The sequence below is a fragment of the Rhinolophus sinicus genome, linkage group LG16, assembly GCF_036562045.2.
Source record: "Rhinolophus sinicus isolate RSC01 linkage group LG16, ASM3656204v1, whole genome shotgun sequence".
NCBI classification, from domain to species: Eukaryota; Metazoa; Chordata; class Mammalia; order Chiroptera; family Rhinolophidae; genus Rhinolophus; species Rhinolophus sinicus.
Window position 1 is genome coordinate 19,102,212 of NC_133765.1, and position 23,199 is coordinate 19,125,410.

At 47.7% G+C, this 23,199-nt stretch overlaps 1 protein-coding gene across 1 annotated transcript; it reads right to left on the minus strand.

Moving 5' to 3' along the window:
• Nucleotides 1–946: 946 nt before the first annotated feature.
• YWHAH (tyrosine 3-monooxygenase/tryptophan 5-monooxygenase activation protein eta) lies at nt 947–12,046 on the minus strand. The gene is made up of 2 exons (XM_019754298.2): nt 11,738–12,046; nt 947–2,416 (listed from the first exon to the last, which is right to left on the minus strand). Exons 1-2 carry the CDS (start codon nt 11,822–11,824, stop codon nt 1,763–1,765), a joined length of 741 nt encoding a protein of 246 aa, XP_019609857.1. The 5' UTR covers nt 11,825–12,046; the 3' UTR covers nt 947–1,762.
• Nucleotides 12,047–23,199: the final 11,153 nt, after the last annotated feature.

The following is a 23,199-nucleotide window of genomic DNA, read 5'->3' on the forward strand; positions in this document are numbered from 1 at the left end:
CAGAAAGTCTGTAACCTTAAAATACCTGACCTACTAATGGAAGTGAAATTCAGTAACCATTTTAGCTAGCAATTAGGTCAACTTGAAACAGGCTTCCTAAGGAGTATTAACACGTGGGTCATACCTCTACTTCAGAATGAGAAAATAGGTTAAACATCTATGCTTGACAAGTTCTGTGCTCCATTACAATATAAGCTCAAGGACAGAAAACGGGTCATGGCCATTCTCACCCGTCTGGTGTCCAGCTTTAGTCAAGAACAAGGTTTTTAAGGCCTTTGTGTAACTGAACCAACCCACTTAAAAAGCACATTCAGTCCTTCCTGGAGGTCGTACCACCTGAGGAAGAGTCCGCCTGGTGACGCTGAGCCTCAAGGGAAGCTTTGGGATGCAGGCGAACGTAGGCGGAAGTTTGCTTTTCTGTTTCAAAGAATACTCAAAACGGTCTTAATAATCATCAGTATATTTCAGGAATCCAGGTTGTGCCCCCTAACATTTTATTACATCTAACACAAAAAGAATATTAAGAACACCTGAGGACATGTATAAGCTCAGTATCTACCTTGTGTTACGTGTCAACAAACATTCCATCAGGGTGGGTCATGCAACACCCTCCCCTCCCAAGTTAAACACAGAACTATCTTTCACAGACGTGCTGTGCTGTACTAAAGGAGCATTTTGGTCAGCTCGGCTCCTGGATAAGCACCAGGTATCAGAAGAGTGACTGAGACAGGCTATGTTGGCTAGGTTCACAGAAAACTATTTCAAGTTCATGGGTCTTATGTGTATGTTGCAAAATGTGTAATGGAATCAGAGGGCAAGAAAACTTACTGGACTAAAAATGCTTCAGTGTTTAAGACTCAAACCAGGATTCAAAATGGTGAGCTGTCATGTCATATATACAGCTCCTTGCGAGGGTGAGGGGGGAAATAAAGACTATACACAGAGATAATATCCCCAAAGCAGCATTTATTTACCCATTGAATTCCAAAACATTTAATTTAGAAGTCTGGCATTTCATAATCACCCATCTTGATTGACACGGGCTGACACACATGGCGCTGTCAGGATACACAAGGACAATAGCCAGAGTTACAAAAAATAAATCCATGATTCTTAAACAATCGCAACCAAAAAAAAAAAAAAAAAAAGTTACAGGTATCAAAACTTTAGATGCATTGCACTGAAAAGAAGGTCTGTGCACATCATAATTTAAAGAGGCAAAACAAGGCGCTACTGAAACCTCACTTTAACAGTTTATTACAAAGCTGATGGAAAGGAGCAAGTGGTCTCTTTGTATCAGCTTCCCTTAACAGTTTTCCATTAGCTGAAGAAAGAGGTGGGAGGGGTGAATTCATTTTTGCATGCACAAGATGTACTGCTTAACAAAACACTATCAGCTTGTTTTAAATGGATCGTTTAAATATCATTGTAGCCTGTTTTGGCTAATTCTCCTTTCTAAACTTCCCCATTGCTTTGTCTGCATTCCACACAGATCAACAGGCATAGTAAAATGCCTCATTTTTAACGCACTTGTCTGCACAATTCGAAATGGGAGCTCCTGTGGGCTCAAAGCAACCATCAACCCAGCAATGCCCATGAAGATTTATCTGAAACTGCTTCCCAGGGGGGAGGAGAGCAGATCTGAGTAGCTGTGCTGCCAATACAGATAGGTTTAGCACTAGATATTTAGTGATTGTGGCAAGGAAGAATCGGTGATGATGGGGGTGGTGGGTGAAGGAAGGGCCAGGGACCGGAAGGCTCTTCAGTTGCCTTCTCCTGCTTCTTCATCCTGCTGGTCGCTTGTCCAGAGGGTGAGGTTGTCTCGCAGCAACTGCATGATGAGTGTGGAGTCCTTATAGGAATCCTCGTTTAGAGTGTCCAGCTCAGCTATGGCGTCATCAAAGGCTTGTTTGGCTAAGAGGCAGGCCTGCTCGGGCGCATTCTGGATCTCGTAGTAGAACACCGAGAAATTGAGGGCCAGGCCCAGCCGGATGGGGTGCGTGGGCTGCATGTGCTCCTTGCTGATTTCAAAGGCTTCCTTATAGGCCGCCTCAGAAGCTTCCACCACACTGTTTTTCTTCTCCCCGGAAGCTACCTCTGCCAAGTAGCGGTAGTAATCACCCTTCATTTTCAGGTAAAATACCTTGCTCTCATACTGGAAATCATTGCAGTTCTTGATGAGGAACTTGTCAAGCAGAGCCAGCACGTCATTGCACACTGTTTCCAGCTCCTTCTCAATCTTCTCCCGGTAAGCTTTCACCTTCTCCAGCTTCTTTTCATTCCCGTCAGCCATGGTTTTCTGCTCAATGCTGCTGATGACCCTCCAGGAAGATCGCCGGGCACCAACCACATTCTTGTAGGCCACGGAGAGGAGGTTTCGATCTTCATTGGAGAGAGGTTCATTGAGCTCTGTCACCTGCAAAATCCCAAAAAGATAAACACTGAGATCCAAGTCCAAAACTCTTGGAAAGAAATCTGCCCTTCAACCTAATCAATCCTCAAAAAGCAGGATTATGGAGGAGCCCGTGGAGAAAAACCAATCAGACATGAACCCTATTTCAAGGAAGACTATAGTCTAAGAGAAGGGATAAATACTTGAAATTCAAAATATTGTGATAAGTGCTTTGAGAAATTCCTAACTCAACCTTTACAAAATGCTGCCTTCAACTTGGTAGAGGGATGGATGGGGATAAAGGCAAGCACAGCAAGGCTGTGAGGTGATGGTACATAATGGTGGGTGAGAAAGCCCCACGGTCCAGCTATTCTGCAAAAAATATTCTCAAGTGATAAGATCATGTGATTTCTTTGTAAAATATTCAGATTACAGACTAGATGTCTGTTCCAGGTTCTACTTCCAGCTTTATAATCTAGAAAGAACCAATCATACCTCCCTCAAATACATATTCATATGAATAGATAAGAGCTTCATGGAGGAGTTCAAACCCCACACTGACGGAGTGGCCAGTTTCAGCCTGTGTGGTTACACATGGAATCCTACTGGTACACCCAGCCCTCTCCCAAGCCAAAACGGATGCATTAGTGACAGTAAAGTGATGCCAGCCTCTGCTGAAAGGAAGCATAACTACTCAGCAGCAAGCTTTACTCTGACCTACCTGACAGGAAACCCTGACTGGCTATCAAGGATGGAAGCACCAATTACTTGAACAAGTTGTAACTTCCTTTGCTTAGCTCTCCTTGAAGCCACCTCCAAGTGGGCCACCTATGTCATTGGTAGAAAGAGCACTGGACTTTGCTGTTGAATTTTGTCCCCCAAAAAGTGATGTTAAAGTCCTAACCCCTAGTACCTGCCATATGACCTTATTTGGAAATAAAACCTTTGCAGCGGTAACCAAGTTAAGATGAGGTCATACTGCATTAGGGCGGATCCTAAATCCAACGACTGGTGTCCTTATAAGGAAAGAGAGATTTGGAGACACACAGGGAGAACACCCAACGGTGAGGAGGCAGAGACTGGAGTACTGTGTCTACAAGCCAAGAACACCGAGGGTTATCAGGAGGCAGGAGAAGCTAGGGGAGAGGCAAGGAAGGGTCCTTCCCTAGAGCCTTTAGAGGGAGCACAGCTCTGCCAGCACCTTCATCTTAGACGCCAAGACTTCCAAATTGGGATAACACACATTTCTGGGGTTTTTTAAGCCACCCAGTTTGTGGTACTTTTTTTGGAAGCCCTAGGAAAGTAATACAGATTTGGAATCAGAAAACCTTGGTCTGGACCCCAGAAAAGCCACAAACTTGCTAAATTGGCCTGTATCTTCTATAAAGTGGGGGATTACTTAATTATATGACCTACTGGTAGAGGTCTTTAATTAAAAAAAAAAAAAAAGCACGTAGGAAACCATAAAACACTCCACAAAAAAAAGTATTACTGTAAATCAAAATATAAGGAAAGAATTTCCTCCAATGGAGGGGAAAAGCCAAGTTCAATGGAGAAAGTTGTTAATAGTATATTAAAACAGACATGTTTAACATGAATTGAGAAGACTGAGCAGTGGAGAATCAGGAATTTTAAAAACTAACGAAAAAAATGATAGGTTTATTTGAAAAATTAGTAGTGCAAGAATATAAGCAACAAATATAACCATTATTATGTGTAAAATTAGGAAGGAAACTTGTACCAAGTTCTTAAAAAGCAAAACAAGCAATTGTCTACCACTACCCAACTCAACAAATCCAAAATAAAAAGACCAGCTCCCACTTTTAATTTGCTCATTTCCCTGTCCCAAGTCCCCCTACTGTTTGCCACAAATTCTTAGCCCAAGATTTAGTCTCTCCTCCTTTGCCTACTCAATCAATACAACCCCACTTCTATCTTCAGTGTGGTCTTTGACTACAAGCTGCCCCCCCCCCCCCACGGGTTGTCTGCAAACCAGGTTCCTCTTTCCTCCTCAGACACAACTGGTATTTCATGATCTCTGCAACCTGCCAACCCACTAATCCACAAGCCAGGCTCCCTTCGAATCCTGCTGAAGACGTTAACCCCAGCAGTTTTCTCCTCCAGTGAGTCCCTTTAAACACTCATTTGTTTATTGAAAATATAAAGTCTTTGTAGATTTTTTTTTGATATTTTGGTCTTTTAAGGAAGAAACATTTATAATAATCAAAATTCTCTCTGACAAGTCCCAGAATGCTTGAATCCTTTGGAATGACTCACGTTTCTGGGGTGATAGTCAATAAGACAAAATATTAATAAGCAAGAACAGAATCTGGAGAGCCCCGGAGATCTTGCATCTAAGTAAATGTGACTGAGGCCACTTGACAGTAAAAGGCAAATGTATCCATAAGGAGTCACCACAAACTTCATCCTGTGCCTAATAAAGCTTCCTGTGTTAAGATTGTTGCAAAGATACACCAAGGTAACTCCCCAGAGCACATCATTAAAATTGAGCTTATATGTGAAATCCATTTATACAGCGGTACCTCGGTTTTCAAACGTAATCCGTTCCGGAAGACCATTCGAGTTCTGAAACATTCAACAACAGCCGAAGGCCTCAGGATCTTGCACTCAGCGGATCCCGCGTGACATGTTCGACTTCCGAGGTGTGTTCAAAAACGGAAGTATTTACTTCCAGGTTTACGATGTTCGTAAATTGAAATGTTCGTCAGCGGAGACGTTCGAAAACCAAGGTACTACTGTATATCACATAGGATGTTTGTACCAGTGGCAATATTACTTAAAAACAAACAAACAAACAAAAAAAAACCACCCTAAGAAATCTGTGTGACTGTGAATGAATCACAACCTTTCTGGGCATCAAAAGTTAATAAGGAGAATCAGCCCAAATGATCTCCAAGGACTTCTTCAGCTCCTAAATTCGAGGATTCCATTTTTTCCTGAGCAACAAAAAGTGTGGTTAAGGCACGAGGTTGATACTATTAACGTAAATGAACTTTGGGTGTATCTGTGGGTTTCAGGAATTCACATAGCATATTCCTTTCTCCATGAGGAGTACACTGCCCCAAAAGGCTCCTGGGCAATACTAATGACACCTCCACAAGAAAAACCATTTACTAGGAGTATTAGTGTTTATGTAACAATCATAATCTGGTTGCCTGCCAGTCTGAATGAATCACTATCAGCATCAGCTGAGGGTGACTAACATCACTAAGCAAGCATTGTTCTTAGAACCCCAGCCAAGGCCTAACTAGGAAATAACCGGATACATTTAAATACGGTATTTTTAATATTCCCAAGGTACAACACAGTTAACGAAGGGAAACTTATGGAATGAAGACAGTTTCATTACTTGATCAAATAACCAAAGAAAACTGGGAGCTTTTCCAGATTGGAAAATTACAGACGGAAGGGAAATCAGATGGCCCGTTAAAACAAAAAAGATTTACAGCCAGTGTTGACTGGTGATACTTATTGTGAATAACCTTCATTAATATTAGTTAGCACCAGTTCCCAATAGTTTAAATTCCAAAATCCTGGAGCCAGGAGATCTAAAGAAAAGTCTGGTCCTACACTAAGAGAAGCAGACACTGCGAGGCAATGAAGTGTAACAGAAAAGAAAACACTAACTACGAGTCCCAACCACGCTGATCACCTGAAGATTCTATGGAGATGATTTACCACATCTTTATAATCATAAGTTTCCAGATGGCTTCTAATTAGAAACATGAAGCAAAGACAGAATTTTTGACAGAAGAGACATAGACAACCTTCTTTCTACTCCAGCGCCAATTTCAACCCATTTCCACCAAGCTTCAGCTGCCCTCATGCAGCCACTCCAGACACGAAGTCTTCACGGGGCTGCACCATGTGTAAGGGGCTCCCCACCTCTGCTCACAGCCTCTCTGCCCCCTTGTTCTCCTGCTCATACCTCCACCCCATTTAATCCTACTGACACTCCTGAAACATCTTAAGCTGATGGACCCGTCGGGTTTAGAAAGGCCCTCCTCCATTTCTTTAAGGAATGGACTCCCAGTCAGTGATTCGACCGGCGTCCTTACTACACAGCCTTTGGCTACACCAACTCCCAACCCCGGGCGCTCGCTTCACCCCTTCTCTCTGCTTCAACACCACACAGCATTACTAAAAGTCACGAATCACCTGGTATACTACGACTTCATTTATCTTCCTATGACACCACCAGCTTACTCAAAACTCCCTAAGGGCCTCCTCCCACTAACTCACAAGGCAAAAACCATGCGTTTCTGAATAAAAATAGATCCACTGCCAAAAATAGCACAGGGACTATTTGGGAAAACTTAAAAGTTCTTCATCCAGCCTCAAAAGTAATACTGAGCAAACAAAAATGCCACCCCTGAGCTGCCAGACCACAGTGGAGGTTGCTGCGTCTCCTAAATAGCACTCCCATCCTTCACAGCTACACCACATGCTGCCACCCCATCTTTTATAGTTACCACACCCACACACCACCAAAAAACTTGCTTCTGATAATTAGAGTTTATAGGAGAAGAAAACGATTCTCAGGAACAATTAGGTAAACATAACCACATCATAAAATCTTTAAGCTTCTTTGGCAAAACCCTATACATGTTTTAAGAAGAAAAAAAAAAGTGAGCTAGAAGGATGAATGCTCTTTTGGCTGATTCTCTCCCAAGTCAAAGCCCTGCCAGTGAGGATTCTGCCTGGTCCCAAACTGGCAAAGCACCCAGCATCAGTCACCACTTGCCCAAGCCTGGAAAGGCCACACCCTGTCCCCAGCAGGGTGAGGCTGCAGTTCTCTAAGGCCACCCGAGAGACTCAACTGCAAGCTCAGAGCAGATGAGTTCAGGTCATTAATATCCATTCTAAGCTTGATATTAGTCAAAATAGCTACCTCTGTATCATTAAAAGACTGCCTGTCTTGCTCTTGACATACTGAACATTTTCGTAGGTATTGGCAGGGATTAAATACAAGCCCGTCTGAATGACATTACTGCATGCTACTGTCCCTGGAGATACCAGGGCTGAAGGCTTCAGAATCTGTGCCAGGTTCTGATCACAGGAAAGTGCCAACACCCACCACCAGAGAGGAATGCCATGGTGGCAAGGAGGAGGGGGCACAAGACAAGTGGCCTCAACTGGGACACTAGCAATTTTACCAGCAACCCAGACACTGACATTTGGGGGCCTATGGGCTTGTAAAATATACTAAAGGCAATAGAAGCCCCCGGTGCCAAGGATATCAAATAGTTTCTTAAAATACTGCAAGTATAATTTAACACAGTGCTGCACTTCGGAATTCATAGCAGGAACTCAGTCAGTTAGTATTCTGCTTGAGCTAAAAAATCCTGGTCTTCAAGAGAAGCAAAACCCAGATGTGTGACTTTGCGTGTTATGCCCCTCTGCTATGGCTACGACCCAGAAGTGGTAGATTCTGTTTTTCATCAAACTTAGCAAAAATGACTTCCACCTAATAGATGCGACGTATGTGTTCAGTAAGCCCACTGATGTCAAAGGCTTGTAATGTAGTCACCCATGATGACGAAGGCCATGGTGACAAATATACATGAGTGTATACTAGGAATATTACCCCTTAGCCTCATGCAACACTGTCATACAGCAGTTAAAGTGAGAGCTCTAAATTCAAGAGTTCAAATGCTCGCTTTACAATTAGACCGTGAGAAAACGAAACTCTTTAAATCTCATTTGTAAAATGGAGTTACCAGTATCCATCCAGAGTTGTTATAAAGATTGAGAATGTACACATGGAACAACAGCCAACAGCGAACATTTACTGATTGTCTAATAAACAATATGATTCTACCAATATAAAATTCCAGACAAAGATGAGAAAAACATTTTTGATTTCTTTAAGGAAGTGGTGGGAGCTCTTCTGGGTAGAATTCAGGAACCCAAACCCAGATGGTGATCACAACTCCCTCTTCAGACTATGTGAACTGTTCACCATCTAAAGTACTTTTAACGTCAGACTATTCCAAGAATCCAGAGCTTTCTTCCTTCCTCAGCCAATAGATGACAAAGTGATAATTACATTTCAAATGACCAGTTAGTGGGAAACAGGTTCACTAATTTATATATATGTCAGGCTGCAGTACCAAAGTGGCTTTAAGGTTTCACACTAACCATAATTTGGGTACACCTCAAAATCATCCTGTTTTAGTATCTGCAACACGGGTCGTCTCACCCCAGGCTGCTCAGCCGTGCTCTCCTTTTACGTACCACCTGCTCGTTTCCCCACTTCCCATAATCTCACAGCTGTTGGAATAAGGGCCTTTTGCCACTGGTTGGGGCAAGTGCCTCTTCCCCTCTGACTCCTGTTTCCTTCAACTGTAGCTGTTTCCCGCACTTAAGATTTCTACAGATATTCTTGAAGTCCCTCAAATGCATTTCTCCCCATCCTCTGTCATCTTTGTCACTGACTGTGTATGGTGTTCTTGAGAAAGGACTGGGGTTCTAAAATCTTTCAATGTTTCTTTCCACTATTACACTCTATGTAAGCTACTAGGTATGAGATTAGAGCTGAAGACACGCCTTTATTTCACCTCAGAACATTTCTTGCCTCTTCCAGTCATGGGGGAGGCAGGGAATTGCAGTTCTCAACTGATGGAAGGCAACACCCCTGTTTCCAATACGCAAGATTTTTCTTAAAGCTTACCGACACCATCCTCCAGGTGACGCTGGTAGCATAAGAAACATCAGTCATTACAGGCAGGCAATATTAGGTGACCATTTACATTATAAGGGAAAATGAAAACAAGTTAGAAGAATGAAGACTGAAAACTTATAGTTAACACCAACATTACTAGTTTTACACTTCACAGGACCCAAAGCCAGAAGGTAAGTTTCAAGGTCAAAGAGGTGGCATTAGAACATCCCCTCACTCAGGTGCACTGTTCTGTCCTCCCGAGAGCAGTCTACTTACCTGCCCTGAAGAAAACCCACATAAACCCAGTGGGTTACTAGAATTCAGACCCTTTCCAAAAGCTCTTCTTAAGGCCTGTGGTATTAATAAAATGGAGACTGAGTCTTTTCAATAGCATTAAGAGTTTAACATACAAACATCAACTTAATGGGTAAAAAAATAAACTTTCCCATTGACCTTTGCCATGTCCTTTCCAATAAATATATTCCATTAATTTAAATGACAAAAAAAATTAATAGAACAGATATATTGAAAGTTATTTAATAGGAATTACCTTCATAAAATGGTTTATCACAATTCTGAGAAGACATGATTAGAGGTTGGATTGAATTTTCAATGCTGGATGGCTTATCCAACCCATCCATCATTTCAGATACAGGTATCACAGATTTGCAACACATGGGGGGGTCCATTAGTTTGCAAAATGTCACCTTAAACGTCTGAGAAAAACTGTGGAGCCAGGTAGGAAGCTGTAGGAAAGCATTTTTCAAGCCTGCTTACGAAGTCCAGAAAGCCAATTTTTTCTCTTCCCAAACTAGAGTCTATGCTGGTTACATCTCTCCATTCTTCCCTTCCCTTCCATTTCAAGTTGCCTCAGAACAACTTGAGAGCCTATAAGCTCCAGAACATACCTACTAGTCATTTTCCCTGAACCTCAATTGACCTTCTTTCAAGCCCCATGCCTTATTTCCCAAAAGGCTCCTAATGCTGTGTGAGCAAGGGCCTTTCTAAAAGGTCCAGAAAGGTCTCCTCCGGCTGCATAAACCCAGTACCAGTTACTGGGGAGAAGAGGCTCACTTAAATATGACTTGCTTTGTGGAAATTAAAAGAAATTAAAGCTCTGGGACCCTTCCAAAGAAACAAATTCACACATTCAGTCCTGTTTCTGTAAAATTTCCATAATTAATATATTTTACTTTTTTTTTCTTATAGAAGGCCCCCAGAATTACAAAGACTTCAGCCCCAGACCCAGCTTGTCCCTGGTTCAGATGAAAAGCTCCTATATAATCTATGACATCATGTCATGTCACCACTGAATCAACAAACGGGCCCTGGTGGTGGTGGTTTCCGAACACACCTAGTTCAAGTGTATGTAACAAGGACACCACAGGAAACACAACTCTTCGAGCATGTTTCTTACCTGAATAATCCTAAATACTGACATCAACATACTTCACGTATTAATGTAAAAGGCCTCAATAGGAGCTTTTCAAATGATTCTGAAATTTTATGGTGCCTCTGGATTTGCAGGTTTTTCTCTAATTCCCTCACAAAGCCAGCAAAAGGGCAAATGAGCTATAAACCAGGGAAGTAGTTCTCGAACTTCCCGCTAAAATTTGCCAGGAGAGCTAGTTAAAGTGCAGATTTCGGAATCCCACCCCCAGAGTTTCAGACTCTTAGGTCTAAGGTGGGGCCCAAACCCATCATCCTCCCACGTCTCAGAAGGTTGTACACGGGATGAACATAGCACGTTGGTGGCGGCAGTTGTAGTTCTACCACTGTGTGACCTTGACGCAGAAATAAGTAATGTTCATTTAGAGAAAACGTAAAATGAGGTTAAGAGACAGGGAAAGTGAGAGAATAACCAGGACTCTAAGTCTCAGAAATGCAGGTGGTATCTAATCCAAGGAATTTGTAGGGTGTGGCTGGCCACCGACTCCTTCGCCGAGAAGCAAACTGCAGAACCGATGTGTGAGGGTCTCGGGAATGCAAAGGCACACTGGCTCTTCTCGCTTAAAAGTCACGTCTCATTTTAATCACCAAGCAGATGGGCATAGCATCAAACCTGGGAGTGGGGCCCCACGCCCGCCGCCCTTCCACCCGAATCCACGCCTAGACTGCAGGATGGGGGGTCTTCGCACACAAAGCCTGACCCCCCGGGCATAGTTAAGATGGGACGAGCACGATTCGGGCGAGCACGGTAAAACAGACTGGAATTACAGACTTCAGGTCGTGGCAACGAAAACCAGGAGACAGGGCGCCACTCATTAGGTGATTCTTTAATACAAGTTGGGATGTAGAGGAAGACGAGAAGCCCCCAAGACTGGAAGAACGCTCTAGGAGGAAGAATGTGGCTGCTTCACGTTTCCTCGGGCACCCCATCCGCCCCACGCAGGGCTCGGAGCTAGCATATGGCGACCCCCACCCGCCAGTCCCCGCGGGGCTGCACGCGCGACCCCGAGCGGCTCCTTCCCCAGAGACCCCGGCCGCGCCAGGCTGCAGGAAATGGCCGGACGCCCAGCGGGCGCGGGAAGTGCGGGCTGCAGTCTGGCGGCCGCGCCCAGCGGGGTCGCCCCGGGCCTGGATGGAGACGACGCCCGGCTTCCCATCCCTCCCCTACGCCGGGCCCCCCGGCCGGCTGCCCGAGCTCCCGGCGCGCTCACCGCCTTCATGGCGGAGGCCATGTCGTCGTAGCGCTCCGCCTGCTCGGCCAGCCGCGCCCGCTGCAGCAGCTGCTCCCGGTCCCCCATGTCGCTCGTGGCTCGGCCTCGCCTCGCGCCTAGCTCGTTTGCTCGCCCGCCCGCCCGTCCGCTCCCCGGTCGCCGCGGAGGCCGCCGCCGCGCACGCGCACTGGCTCGCCGGCCGGCCCAAGGCTCAGGCAGCAGGCAGCGCAGCTGCTCGCGCCCTCTCTCTGGCTCGCCGCGTGCGCTGTGGCTGGCGCCGCTGACGCCGCGAAAGGAGGAGAGGCGGGCGCGCCTGGGGGATGGGAGGACTGGAAGACGCCTGCGCAGTGAGAGGGGCTTGGCCGGGCAGCCGGGAGCGGCGGGAGTGGGAGGGGGGAAGGGCGGGTCGGCCCTAACGGTCTATTTCAAGGTGACGTCACCTACTATAAATAGCTGTCGCCACCGCCCCGCCCCAGAGCCGCGCAGGCGCCCTGCGGGTGCTGCATTTTACCGCCGCATAGGTGGAGGTGGGAGAGAGAAGCGCGGGGTGGGTACTGCGGGCCAGAGGAGGGGGCGCGGTGATGGCGGCTGCGCAGGCAGCGTGTTGGCACAGCCCCACCCTGAAAAACGCCTCTGAATCCGGGTTAGAGGTCTGCTTGAGAAGGGCCCAAAAAGCAAATAAACCTAGGGCTTGGAGAATCCGGGAGGCTGCGTGCCCAGAGGGGCGGGTTGAACCCGCCCTGCGGTCTCGCCCGCCCCGAGCCCCGCTCCCGCCTCGGATGGGCTCCGCTGGGCCACGCCCTGCACTTGGGTCTGCACTGGCCCGGGCAAGATCGGGTCCGGCCTATGAGGACAGACCTACACACACACACACACACACATTCGCTGTTGCCCCATCCTGATAAGTGGCCATTGGGCGTACTGTGCTTTCCTTGAGAGGAAAGACTGGGTGGCCCTGCTGGGACGAGTATCTCAGGCGCACCTACTAGGAGCCGGCCCAGTGCTATGCCTTTACAGGTATAATACTATTTAATCCTCACAACCCACCCCGCAGGTGGGCACAGCTGGTCTCCCCATTTTTCAAAGCCAGGTTAGTGACTTGCTCAAGGTTACACAGCCTGTAAGTGGTGGGGCCAGGATTTGAGTTCAAACCCAGGATAGACTTGCTGTGGCAGAAAGGGGGATGGACCGCCTGGCTGGTCACTAAGCCCATCCCAGTCCTGGCATTCAATGTTGAGGGTATTTTGTGCCAGGCCCTGGGTTGGGGCAGGGACAAGCTAGGAAAATCCCAGTGGCTAAAACAGGCTCTGACTTAAATACAGCAAGTCAGGGGCAGCACAGGACAAGGGGCCTTAGGCTCTCTGAGAATTTTGTTGAGTGCCTACTGTATGCTGAGCACTGAGGGTAGGAGTAGCTACCGAATAAGTAAGATACAACCCTTTCCCCCTCCCACTCCCACTGCTCCCCCTGCCCCGCCAGCCACTCCCACTGCCTCAGAAGCTGAGAGCTAAATACACAAGAGTGGGTAAGCTGGACCTTGGAGGAGATGACAGGGAAAAGGTATTAGGGATTGGGGTTCAGTATGGGCAAAGGCTTGTCAGTGAGGATGGAAACCAAATGGTAAGAGAGGCCTGGCAGTGGGAAATGAGGTTGGGTAAAACAAGATTGTGGAGTGTTTTAAATGACAGACTGAAGATCTGAGGCATCGTCCTTAGGTAATGGGGAACCACCAGAGGTGTGGAAGCCATTATTTCAGGAATCTTGCTCTGGTTTTACCATCTGGAAATTGGACTTGAAGGACTGTTAAAGCACTGTAGAATAGAAATCCTGGAATGTAAAAGCCAGCAGGACCCTTAGAAGTCACCGCTGTCCAACTCATTGTCCTGCATAAGGGGAAACAGATCTAAGCGAGAGGAGAGGCTGGCCCCAGTTTGCACAGCAAGTGAGCAGAGCTGAGGCATCCAAACCACGTCTCCTGCTTGCCCGGATTTTTCACTCCACTGTGATGCTAAAATGAGGACCCATGAAAAAGGATTTGAGCGTAGGTCTGGGGAGAGGCCTCCACCCCAGGTTTCACTATGCTTTGAAGAGTCATCTTTGCACCTGAAACAATAAACAGCATAGAAGAAAACATAGGTACTAATCTTATGGACCTTGGGTTCAAAGAGCATTTTATGAATTTGACTCCAAAGGCAAGAGAAGTAAAAGCTAAAATAAATGAATGGGACTGTGTCAAACTTAAAAGCTTCTGCACAGTAAAAGAAACCATCAACAAAATAAAGAGGCAACCAACTGAATGGGAGAAAATTTTTGCAAACAGCATCTCCGATGAGGGGCTAATATCCAAAATATACAAGGAACTCCTACAACTCAACAACAGAAAAATACAACCCAATTGAAAAATGGGCAGAGGAACTGAAGAGACATTTCTCCAAAGAGGACATACAAATGGCAAATACACATATGAAAGAATGCTCAACATCACTAATCATCAGAGAAATGCAAATAAAAACCACAATGAGATATCACCTCACCCCAGTTAGAATGGCTATCATCAACAAGACAAATAGTAACAAGTGTTGGAGAGGCTGTGGAGAAAAAGGAACCCTCATACACTGTTGGTGGGAATGCAGATTGGTGCAGCCGCTATGGAAGGCAGTGTGGAGGTTCCTCAAAAAATTACGACTAGAATTACCATATGACCCAGCAATCCCTCTCCTGGGTATCTACCCAAAAAATCTGACAACTTTTATCCATAAAGACATGTGTGCTGCAATGTTCATTGCAGCTTTATTTATGGTGGCCAAGACATGGAAACAATCAAATTGTCCTTTGATAGATGAGTGGATAAAGAAGTTGTGGTATATATACACAATGGAATACTATTCTGCCGTAAGAAAAGATGAAATAGTACCATATGTGACAACATGGATGGATCTTGAGATTATAATGCTAAGCGAAATAAGTCAGACAGAAAAAGTAGAGAACCGTATAATTTCACTAATATGTGGTATATAAAACTGAAAACAACAAAAGAACAAGACAAACAAATGAAGAAACAAAAACTCGTAGACATAGACAATAATTTAGTGGTCACCAGAGGGGAAGGGGGAAGGGGATTCTAGCAGAGGGTAAACAGAGTCTAATATATGGTGATGGAAAGAGAACTGACTCTGGGTGGTGAACACATAATGTGATTTACAGATGATGTAATACAGAATTGTACACCTGAAATCTATGTAACTTTACTAACAATTGTCACCCCAATAAACTTTAATTTGAAAAAAAAAAGTCACCTTTGCTAACTACAAATGGAATCAAGGTTTACAAACCAGGCTGATGTTTCCCCTAGTGAATATTTTTAAAGAGTCTGACAGATAATAACTGTTCCCCACCAACCCTGCCCTCCATGAGAATAGGGTTCCAGTGAGAGGTGGGAAGAAGGCCAGCGCTGGGGATAACTCCACGGTTCCTTCCAACTCTTAGAGGGGTTAGAGCCCTTCCAGCTTTTCTGATCATGTTGGACTAAGGTTGATTTCAAAACAGTAAAAATTAGGTAGACTGGAACATTCTAATTAAATTCAATTCTAATTGATTTCCTTTCTTTCCTTCTCACCAAGCTTCACTGTCTCCACTTCCTCACCTCCCACCACCCTTCAGCCCAGTGTACTCTGGCTCTGCCCCAACTCCTCCACTTGGATGGCCCTCACTGTGACCACCAGTGGCCTCCTGTTGTCAAATCCGAGGTCATTCATGGGCCTCGCCTTCCTGGCCCTCTTAGTTTTCATGACCCTGCACTCTGCTGGCTTCCCGCTGCTGCTCTGGCCACTCTTCTTCGGTCTCCTATGTGGCTTGTCTTCTCAGCCTACCCTGAAATGCTGGGGTTCCTCAGGGCTCTGCCGCGGGCCCTCTTCTCACTCTGGGTGACCTCAGCCACACCCACTATTGACAGGAAAGGAACATCTACCACATTCCCAGCACTGAGCAAGAAGATTTGCAGAAATGAGGTGTTTTTTTCCTCAAGATACCCTCATAAAGTAGGTACCGTTTCCATTCCCATTTCACAGATGAAACGGGCTTGAAAATGTTCCATGACTTGAATAAAGTCACGCAGCTGGTCATCAGTAGAGCCAGGATTTCAACTCAGGTCTGTCAGACTCCCAAGCCTGATGGCCCCATGCTGCCCTGTGGTGTTAACTGAGAAGGGGTCAAGGGGTGACTCTTCTTGGGGGGGGGGTCATTCACATTGTGAAAAGCACGCACAAGTCTCCCCTCTTGTAGCCGACATACTTCTAGCAGCACCCACCTTCACTCTTGGGAGAGAGCTGCCAACTCTCCAAAGCTTCTTAAATAAATACCAGGACAACCACCTTGGACAGGTCACCTACCCCCAGACTTCTAAGTCCCACCAAGAGACATGGCCTTTGAACAGCTCCAAGGAGAGCCCCTGAGCCAGGTGAAGGGGGCTAATGATTAAGGTTAAACATGCTGTGTTGCCCCAAAGCTCAGAGCAGGTCCCCAGCGCCAGGGCCAGGTCTGTTGTGCCTTCAGGTCTCACTCGGGGAATAGAGCAAACTCCCCTGGCTACCTGAGGACATGTGTGTGGTGTGATGAGGGAGAGGATCTGGACTTGGGTTCGAATCCTGCTCTGCCAGTTACCAGCTGCGTACCCTTGTGCAAGCCACTTGTAAAACAGGACTAACCACACCTGTTTCTTAGGGTTGGGGATCAGCAAGAGCATGTTTGCACCACGCCCGCATGGTGCTGGCACATAGGGGGCACCAGCCATCACAGCTCTATGATAATTCTTTGCTGTGTCCCACCGTGAAACAGTGGTAATGACTGCTCCTCGCGTGGGACTGGATTTCCAAAGCATTGCCAGAACCCTCTGCCGGACCCAGTGAATAGGTAGGTGACCCAGAAAAGGCACATCCTGTTTTTTTCTCTCAGGTACTCTGGGACACTCTGAGCTCCCTGAGAAGTCTGGACACCAAGGGACATATTACAAAGAAGACCTGGTATTGTTCTGGAAGAGATGGCGTTCACACCGTTGGCATGGTTACCATCTTGAGCAGGAGGGGCCTCCTGCGTACAGATTGGTGTCACCCAGATAGGATTCTAATTTTTTCCCCCTAAACACAGGTCCCCTGCTGCCAGTGACTTTGCTGATTCCGAGCCAATTATGATACGACTACCAACCACTGGATCTCTGCCTGGCTTGAGGGTAAACACTTTACCCCTGTGGGGCCAAACCCCAAAAAGCAGTTTCCAGGCTCTCAGCCTCACGTGGAAAGGTGCTGGCTCAGGTAGTAAATGGCCATCAACTGTGATTGCATGGCCATCAGCTGTGGCTAGTTGGCCGTCAGCTGTAACCAGTGAGCCAATGGCCACTAATATAACTGCTGTGGCTACGCTAGCAGAAAAATGGGGGCTAGCAAGAAGATGGCGGCTGGGCTGGCAAGTGTGGATGGCGGTTTGCGGACAGTGTGGATCCAGCCTCCAGTGAGAGTATAGTGCCGCCAGCGAGAATATAGTGGTATGACTCCCCTACCTATGGCTCCGTGGGTGTTCCTTTTTGGCCTCACCATATCCTGCGTTCTTGTATGGGGAGCGGGAGCAGAGACCCCTCAGGCCACCCCGCATGACAAGTGGCGCAGCAAGCAGGGTCCCCCGCACGACAACCCCCATATATTATCTCACTGAAGCCTCACAACTCTCAGAAGGAGGTCGTTATCCCCATTATACAGATGAGGAAAATGAGACCTAGAAGGGTCAGGAGCTTGCTCAGTGGTCAAGGCGGTCACCTGCAGGCCCCCACTCATGCCCACTTCCTGCCCCAGTGTCCTTTCGTTGATACCAAATTCCACCCCCTGTGTCTAAGATCGGCGTGAACACACAGATTTCAGGATCATCCAGAGCCTTCTGCCACTCTTGCAAAGCCTGCTTTGGGAGCAGATCAGCTCCCGAGGCAGCTTTTGGCATTAAGAAGTGCGAAAATGTCCTGGTAGCTGCAATCTGTGAGCTGGTGGAGCTTGGAGCCCCATTCTCAGCACCCACCCCCCTCAAGCTTGTTCAGAGGAGCTCAGTTCTGAGGGAGAAGAAGCTGTAGAATCTCAGTTAAAACGAGGGTGGAAAAGGCTTTTGCTTTAGTTCTGCAGATGGTCAAGGAGTTCATGTTTCCTTAGCCAGAATTTTCTAGATCCTTTGGCTGGAACCATCTGGATAATTGCCTCAAGCTTCTGAGTGGTTCCCATGAGGTGGGTTCAGGTGGGAGGGGTTGTGTGGTCTGGGAAGGCTGGAGGACCTCGCTGAGAGTGTCATGACTTCCTCTCTCTGAGCCTTGGATTTCTGATCTGTGAAATGGGAAGCTGCACAGGTGGATGGCAGAGTTCTTTCTTTTTACCAGCTCTGAAAGTGTAAGGTGTTTCACTATTGGCAGTTCAGCAAACTCGAGGATGAACAGAGGTGCTGCGTAGGACCCGTGTTTGGACCATGTACACGGAGAGGAGGAAGGTAACAAGTACCTACTCCATAGCAGACCACAGGGCAGCAATTTGCCAGTGAGCTCCCTCTTGGTTAAGGTAAGGTCAGTATTATTGTTCCAATTTTACAGATGAGAAAACTGAGGCCCAGAAACCTTAAGAGTCTTGCGTAACTGAAGCACAGAGAGCAGGGGAAGGAACCAGGATCCAGGCCCACTCCACCTTTACCATTCTTTCCAATGCTGCCCCTAACCTTCGGAGAGTCTGAGAGCTGTGAACAAAATTGTCACCACCTGCTGCCGAAACAGTACCCTGGGGAGTAAGAGAGAGGGTCACTGAGTTTTCACCAAGGTTCCTTGCCAGGCAACTGTGCAAAAAAACATCTTTTCCTCCCAGTATGTTAGTAGGAGGTGAGCAGATTGCTACTGCCTTCTGTCTTCTTCCAGACAACAGTGGCAGGCTGGCCCCCAACTCGGGAAACAAAGGGATCTGAGGGGACCAGAGCCACGGGAGAAGGCTGACTCCAGGACGCTGGCCTCAGCAGACACAGCACTGAGGCTGGCGCTGGGGCCATAGGTAAGACCTCTTCCCCCTTAAAAGGTACATGCGGCTCCACCTTGTCCTTCATAACCTGACCTGGCCTACCTTTCCAAACTCATCACGTACTCCCGGGACACCCTAGGCCTACCAGGTTCCCAGATGCTACCCACAGGTTTCTACCAACCAGAATGTCCCTTCTGATTCCTCCACCTCTTATTCTGCTTCGTAAATCCTTTAATGCACAGCTGAAATCGTACCTCCTCTAAGGAGCCTTCCCAGTTCTCCATCAAGAAGCACTCTCCCCTCTGTCCATGCCCACTGTGACTCTGGTATCCACCATCTGCATAGAGGCCTTTCGGTAGGATTGGTGTTTACTGGCCCGCTACCAGGCATCGAGCACTATGCTATGCAAGTTAATCTAATAGGTAATCTCGTTTAATCCTCATGAAAACCATCCAGTAGGCATTTCTCTCATACCCATTAAACTAAAGCTCATTTACCCAAGGTCACGTAGCTAGAAGAGGCAGAGTCAGGATTTGAACCCCAGTCTTCCTGACTATAAAGTTCATGCACTGTGTCACTTGTGCCACCTGTTCCCTGCTTCCTTAGGAAGTTGCCATTTCCCTTGCAGAATATAAACACCAGATGATAGGGCCTGTGTTTCGTTCATCGTCTGAGCCCCTGAGGTGCACCTGAACTGAATCTGATCACACCTTGTGCGTATTGCAGAAATGCCCCCACTAGAGCCCTCTTGGTGGGTGGCCCAGGTCTTTTAGGGGAACACTTTAAATCAGCTAACATCTAACTGATTGACAGCTGAGTGGAAGCTAAGACGAGGGAGGGAGCAAGGGAGAGGAAGGCAAGACTGCAGGAGCCAGGAGGGGGCTGACAGGAGCAGGAGGGCTCCAGGTGAGTTTGGCTGCCTTGCAGGTACTCAGACCCTCCCCAAATCCCAGTGTTCCCACAGTAGCTGGGCAGCCTGGGCCGGTTGCTGCACCTCTCTGACCTTCAGTTTCCTCATCCATCCAATGCGCACGCTGCAACAGAGCTTGCTACTCCAGCCAGGGGAAGCAGCTGCCCAGACGACGGACAGCCTGGGCGCTACCTAGCAGGCACTTGTGACAGTGCCATTACCTCCCTTAAATGGGGACATTTGGAGGATCAGCCCAACCTGAAATGCCCTTCCCATGAAATCACTGGGCCCTGAAGGCCTGGGGAGAGCAGGGAACTCACAGAATCACAGACTCATATAAGGATCTTGGAGACAACTCAGGTTGGAGGAATCCTCTGAGAGAGAGCACAGCACAGTGCACCAATAGCGAGCTCTGCTGGCAGCCAGGCCTGGCCCCAAATCCGGCCCCCCACTTGCTGTGTCGCCTTGTGCGTGTCACTTTGCCCCTCTCAGATTGGTGCCTCATCTTTAATATGGAATCAAAAATTGCTCCTTTGCCACAGCTCTGTTGGAAGGATCAGAGACCCAGGCAATGACAGCTGGTATTTGTATTAACTATGGGGAACTGAGGCTCAGAGACAGAAAGTAACTCACTCACGGTCACACAGCAGGTTAGCAGCAGAACCAGGTCTGTGCCCAGGCCTCCCAAAGCCAAGGCCTGGGCTTCTCCTTGGACAGCTGCAGCCTTACCTCGAAAAAGGCAGAGATCAGCCTTGGAAATGCAGCCAAGGACCTCACATTGGGCTCACTGGTGAGATTCTGTGTCTCATTGAACAGACAACTGCTTGGGTCACCTATGGGTAGAGAAAGGCCAAAAGCCCAAGTCAGAGCATGGGGTCATGGTCCAGTCTGGGGAGTAATGCACAGCAAACCCTGGGCATGTCAAGTCACTTCTCTGAGCCTTAGTTTCTCTGCTCACCAAATGGGGGAAGGAATTCCTGGCAGAATGAAGGAATTATAAAGAGGCACAGAGCTCTTTTCATAATAGGCCCCCTGAGCTCTCACTATGCATCAAGCCCTGTGCTTTCACTGGTCGTGGCTTCACATAGTCCTCATAGCAACCCTGTGAGGTGGGGGCCCAATTTGCAGATAAATGGCTAGGAAGGGTTGGAACCGGGATCTGAGCTCTGATCCTGTTCCCTCTGCCTGAAACACTCCCCTCTACTCTTTCCATACCTAACTCAGCCCCTTCTTCAGGTTTCAGCACAATGGAAGGACCCTTCTGCCTCAGGCTGAGCTGGCACGATGCTGGATGCTGGGTTTTCCCCTCTGCATTGAGACTGTTTCTTCATCTCCTCCACAAACAGGGAGTCCCATGATGCAGGGACCTTATCAGGCTCATAGCGTTATCTCCAGAGCCTAGCACTGTGCTTCGCATACAGCAGGTGATCAGTAAATACTTCCCAATAACCGAGTGTGTTGCGTCAGCATCAGGAATCCACTGGGCCCTGAGGGAGCCGGGAGATGGGAAGAAAGCTTTAGAGCTCCTGCCACGCCTTACATTAGCAGTATCTTCTCTGAGTCCTGACAGCCAGCCCCCAGGGATGCCATTTGAGCCAGCTGAATTCAGGTCACTGCTTCACCTTGGAAAGGCAGCCGCGGCCCTCACCAAGCAGCCCAGTAATTGACGTCACTGCAGTGCCAGGAGCTGCCCTGTTAATATTTAATGCGGCCTTCACTGCCGCAGAACTGCCAGCTAGAAGAGCTGGAGGGGACCATGCAGAGTCTCTGTGGGGTCGGGGTCGTGAGGAGGACACTGCTGGGAAAGGGCTTCATAAACCCAAAAGCCCCCAGCGGATAATAAGCATTACATGGGCCCATTTTAGTCCCTGGCTTAACTCGGAAAAAGCCAGGGCAGCACGTGCCTACAGTGGGACAGGAGACTGCTGACTGAGCCCAAGTGATACATATATGGGGAATTAGGGGTTCCCTGGGGGCACTTCCTGGAGACAGTAGGAGGGCAGAGCACTGGCGCCAGCCAGACCTGGACACCACTGCAGGTTTGTACTGCGCAGCTGCGTGGTCTGGGCCGCAACTATACCACTGAGCCTCAGTTCTCTGATCTGTGAAATGGGCATAATGATACCTTCCTTGAGGAGCTGTTGTGAGGATTAAATGAGGTACATGATGTAGAGGACCCAGCTCAGCACATAGGAGGATCTCAGCAAATGCTGAGTCCCTTCTCCCAAACCCGGCGTAGGGCCTGAAGTTGGAGAGAGATGTGGGTTGCTTCATACTTTCTTTGTCCAGAGTGACAGCAGAGAGGAAAAAGGAGCGAGGGGGCACAGAAACAGTGAACTTGGAGCCAACCGTCTCAAGTTTGGACTTGTCATCATGGTGGGGCGACAGCCAGGAGAGACGTTAGAGAGGAGCAGAGAGCCCAGGATGCCAGGAGCAGAAGAGCCCTTAAGGACCATCTCTTCTGATCGTGTGACCCTTGCACTCAACAGATGAAGATGTTGAGGGCCCAGGAGGGAGCAGACCAGCCCGGAGGCTCACACAACAGAGCTGGGGTCTGACCTGGTCTGCAGTCACCCACCCGAGACTGCATCAGCTGAGGGATTTGTCCAAGGCTTCCTGCCTGGTCTGGGAAGCAGGTGACATGATGAGATCTTCCCATTCCCTGGTGGGGACCTCCGCTTCTCTGGCCTGGACAAAGCAGGACCCCCATCTTCCACCCCTTTCTGTCTCCCTCCAGCATGTTTCCCACAAATTCTGGAAGCTTCCCAAAACATAAACCCAACCATGTCATCCCCGGCTTAAAACCCTTCTGTGGACCCACACTTAGGGTTGCCAGAGAAAACACAGGAGACCCAGTTAAAACTGAATTTGAGATAAACAGCGAGTCATTTTTTAGTATAAGAATGTTCCAAATATTGCATGCACATAATTATACTAAAAATATTATTTGTTGTTTATCTGCAATTCAAAGTTAACAGGACAACCTGTGTTTGTATTTGCTAAATCTGGCAATCGTACACAAACTGCCTTCAAGTAAAAGGTTGGAGTCTTTCATTGGTCCACAAGGCCTTGGGGATCCAAGCTCCTCCTTCCTTCTCTTCCACATGAACTCTCTGCTTCGGACACAACTCTTTGCCTTTACACAAAATTCCCAAGCCCTCCCTCCCCTCTGGCCTTTGGAGATGCTGTTCCTTCCACTGGGACCCTCTTGCTACGTTCTACTCCTCCTCCTACCCCCCTGCGCTTGACCTGACTCATCCTTCAGGCCTCTGAAGTGTTGCCTCCTCCTGGAAGCCTTCCTGGCTTTCCAGGGCTGGGTGGTGCCTCCTCTGGGTTCCCATGATGCCTCGGGCAGGTCCTCTGTCTGTCCTGCTCACTTAATGCAGAGTAGGGGTTCAGCAAACATTTGTTGCATTGAACTGCTACATTTCACAGCCCTCTGCACTTCCCTTGACAACAGTTTCCCCTCATTCAGCCAAATCCTACGTGTCCTGCAAGGCCCTTGCTGGGATCATACCACCTTCAGG

Bases quoted from the DNA above. Each gene is read 5' to 3' on its own strand.
- YWHAH (XM_019754298.2), bottom strand. From the start codon at position 11,824: ATGGGGGACCGGGAGCAGCTGCTGCAGCGGGCGCGGCTGGCCGAGCAG. The intron at 2,417-11,737 runs GTGAGCGCGCCG...GGGATTTTGCAG, and splicing joins TGGCCTCCGCCATGAAGGCG to GTGACAGAGCTCAATGAACC.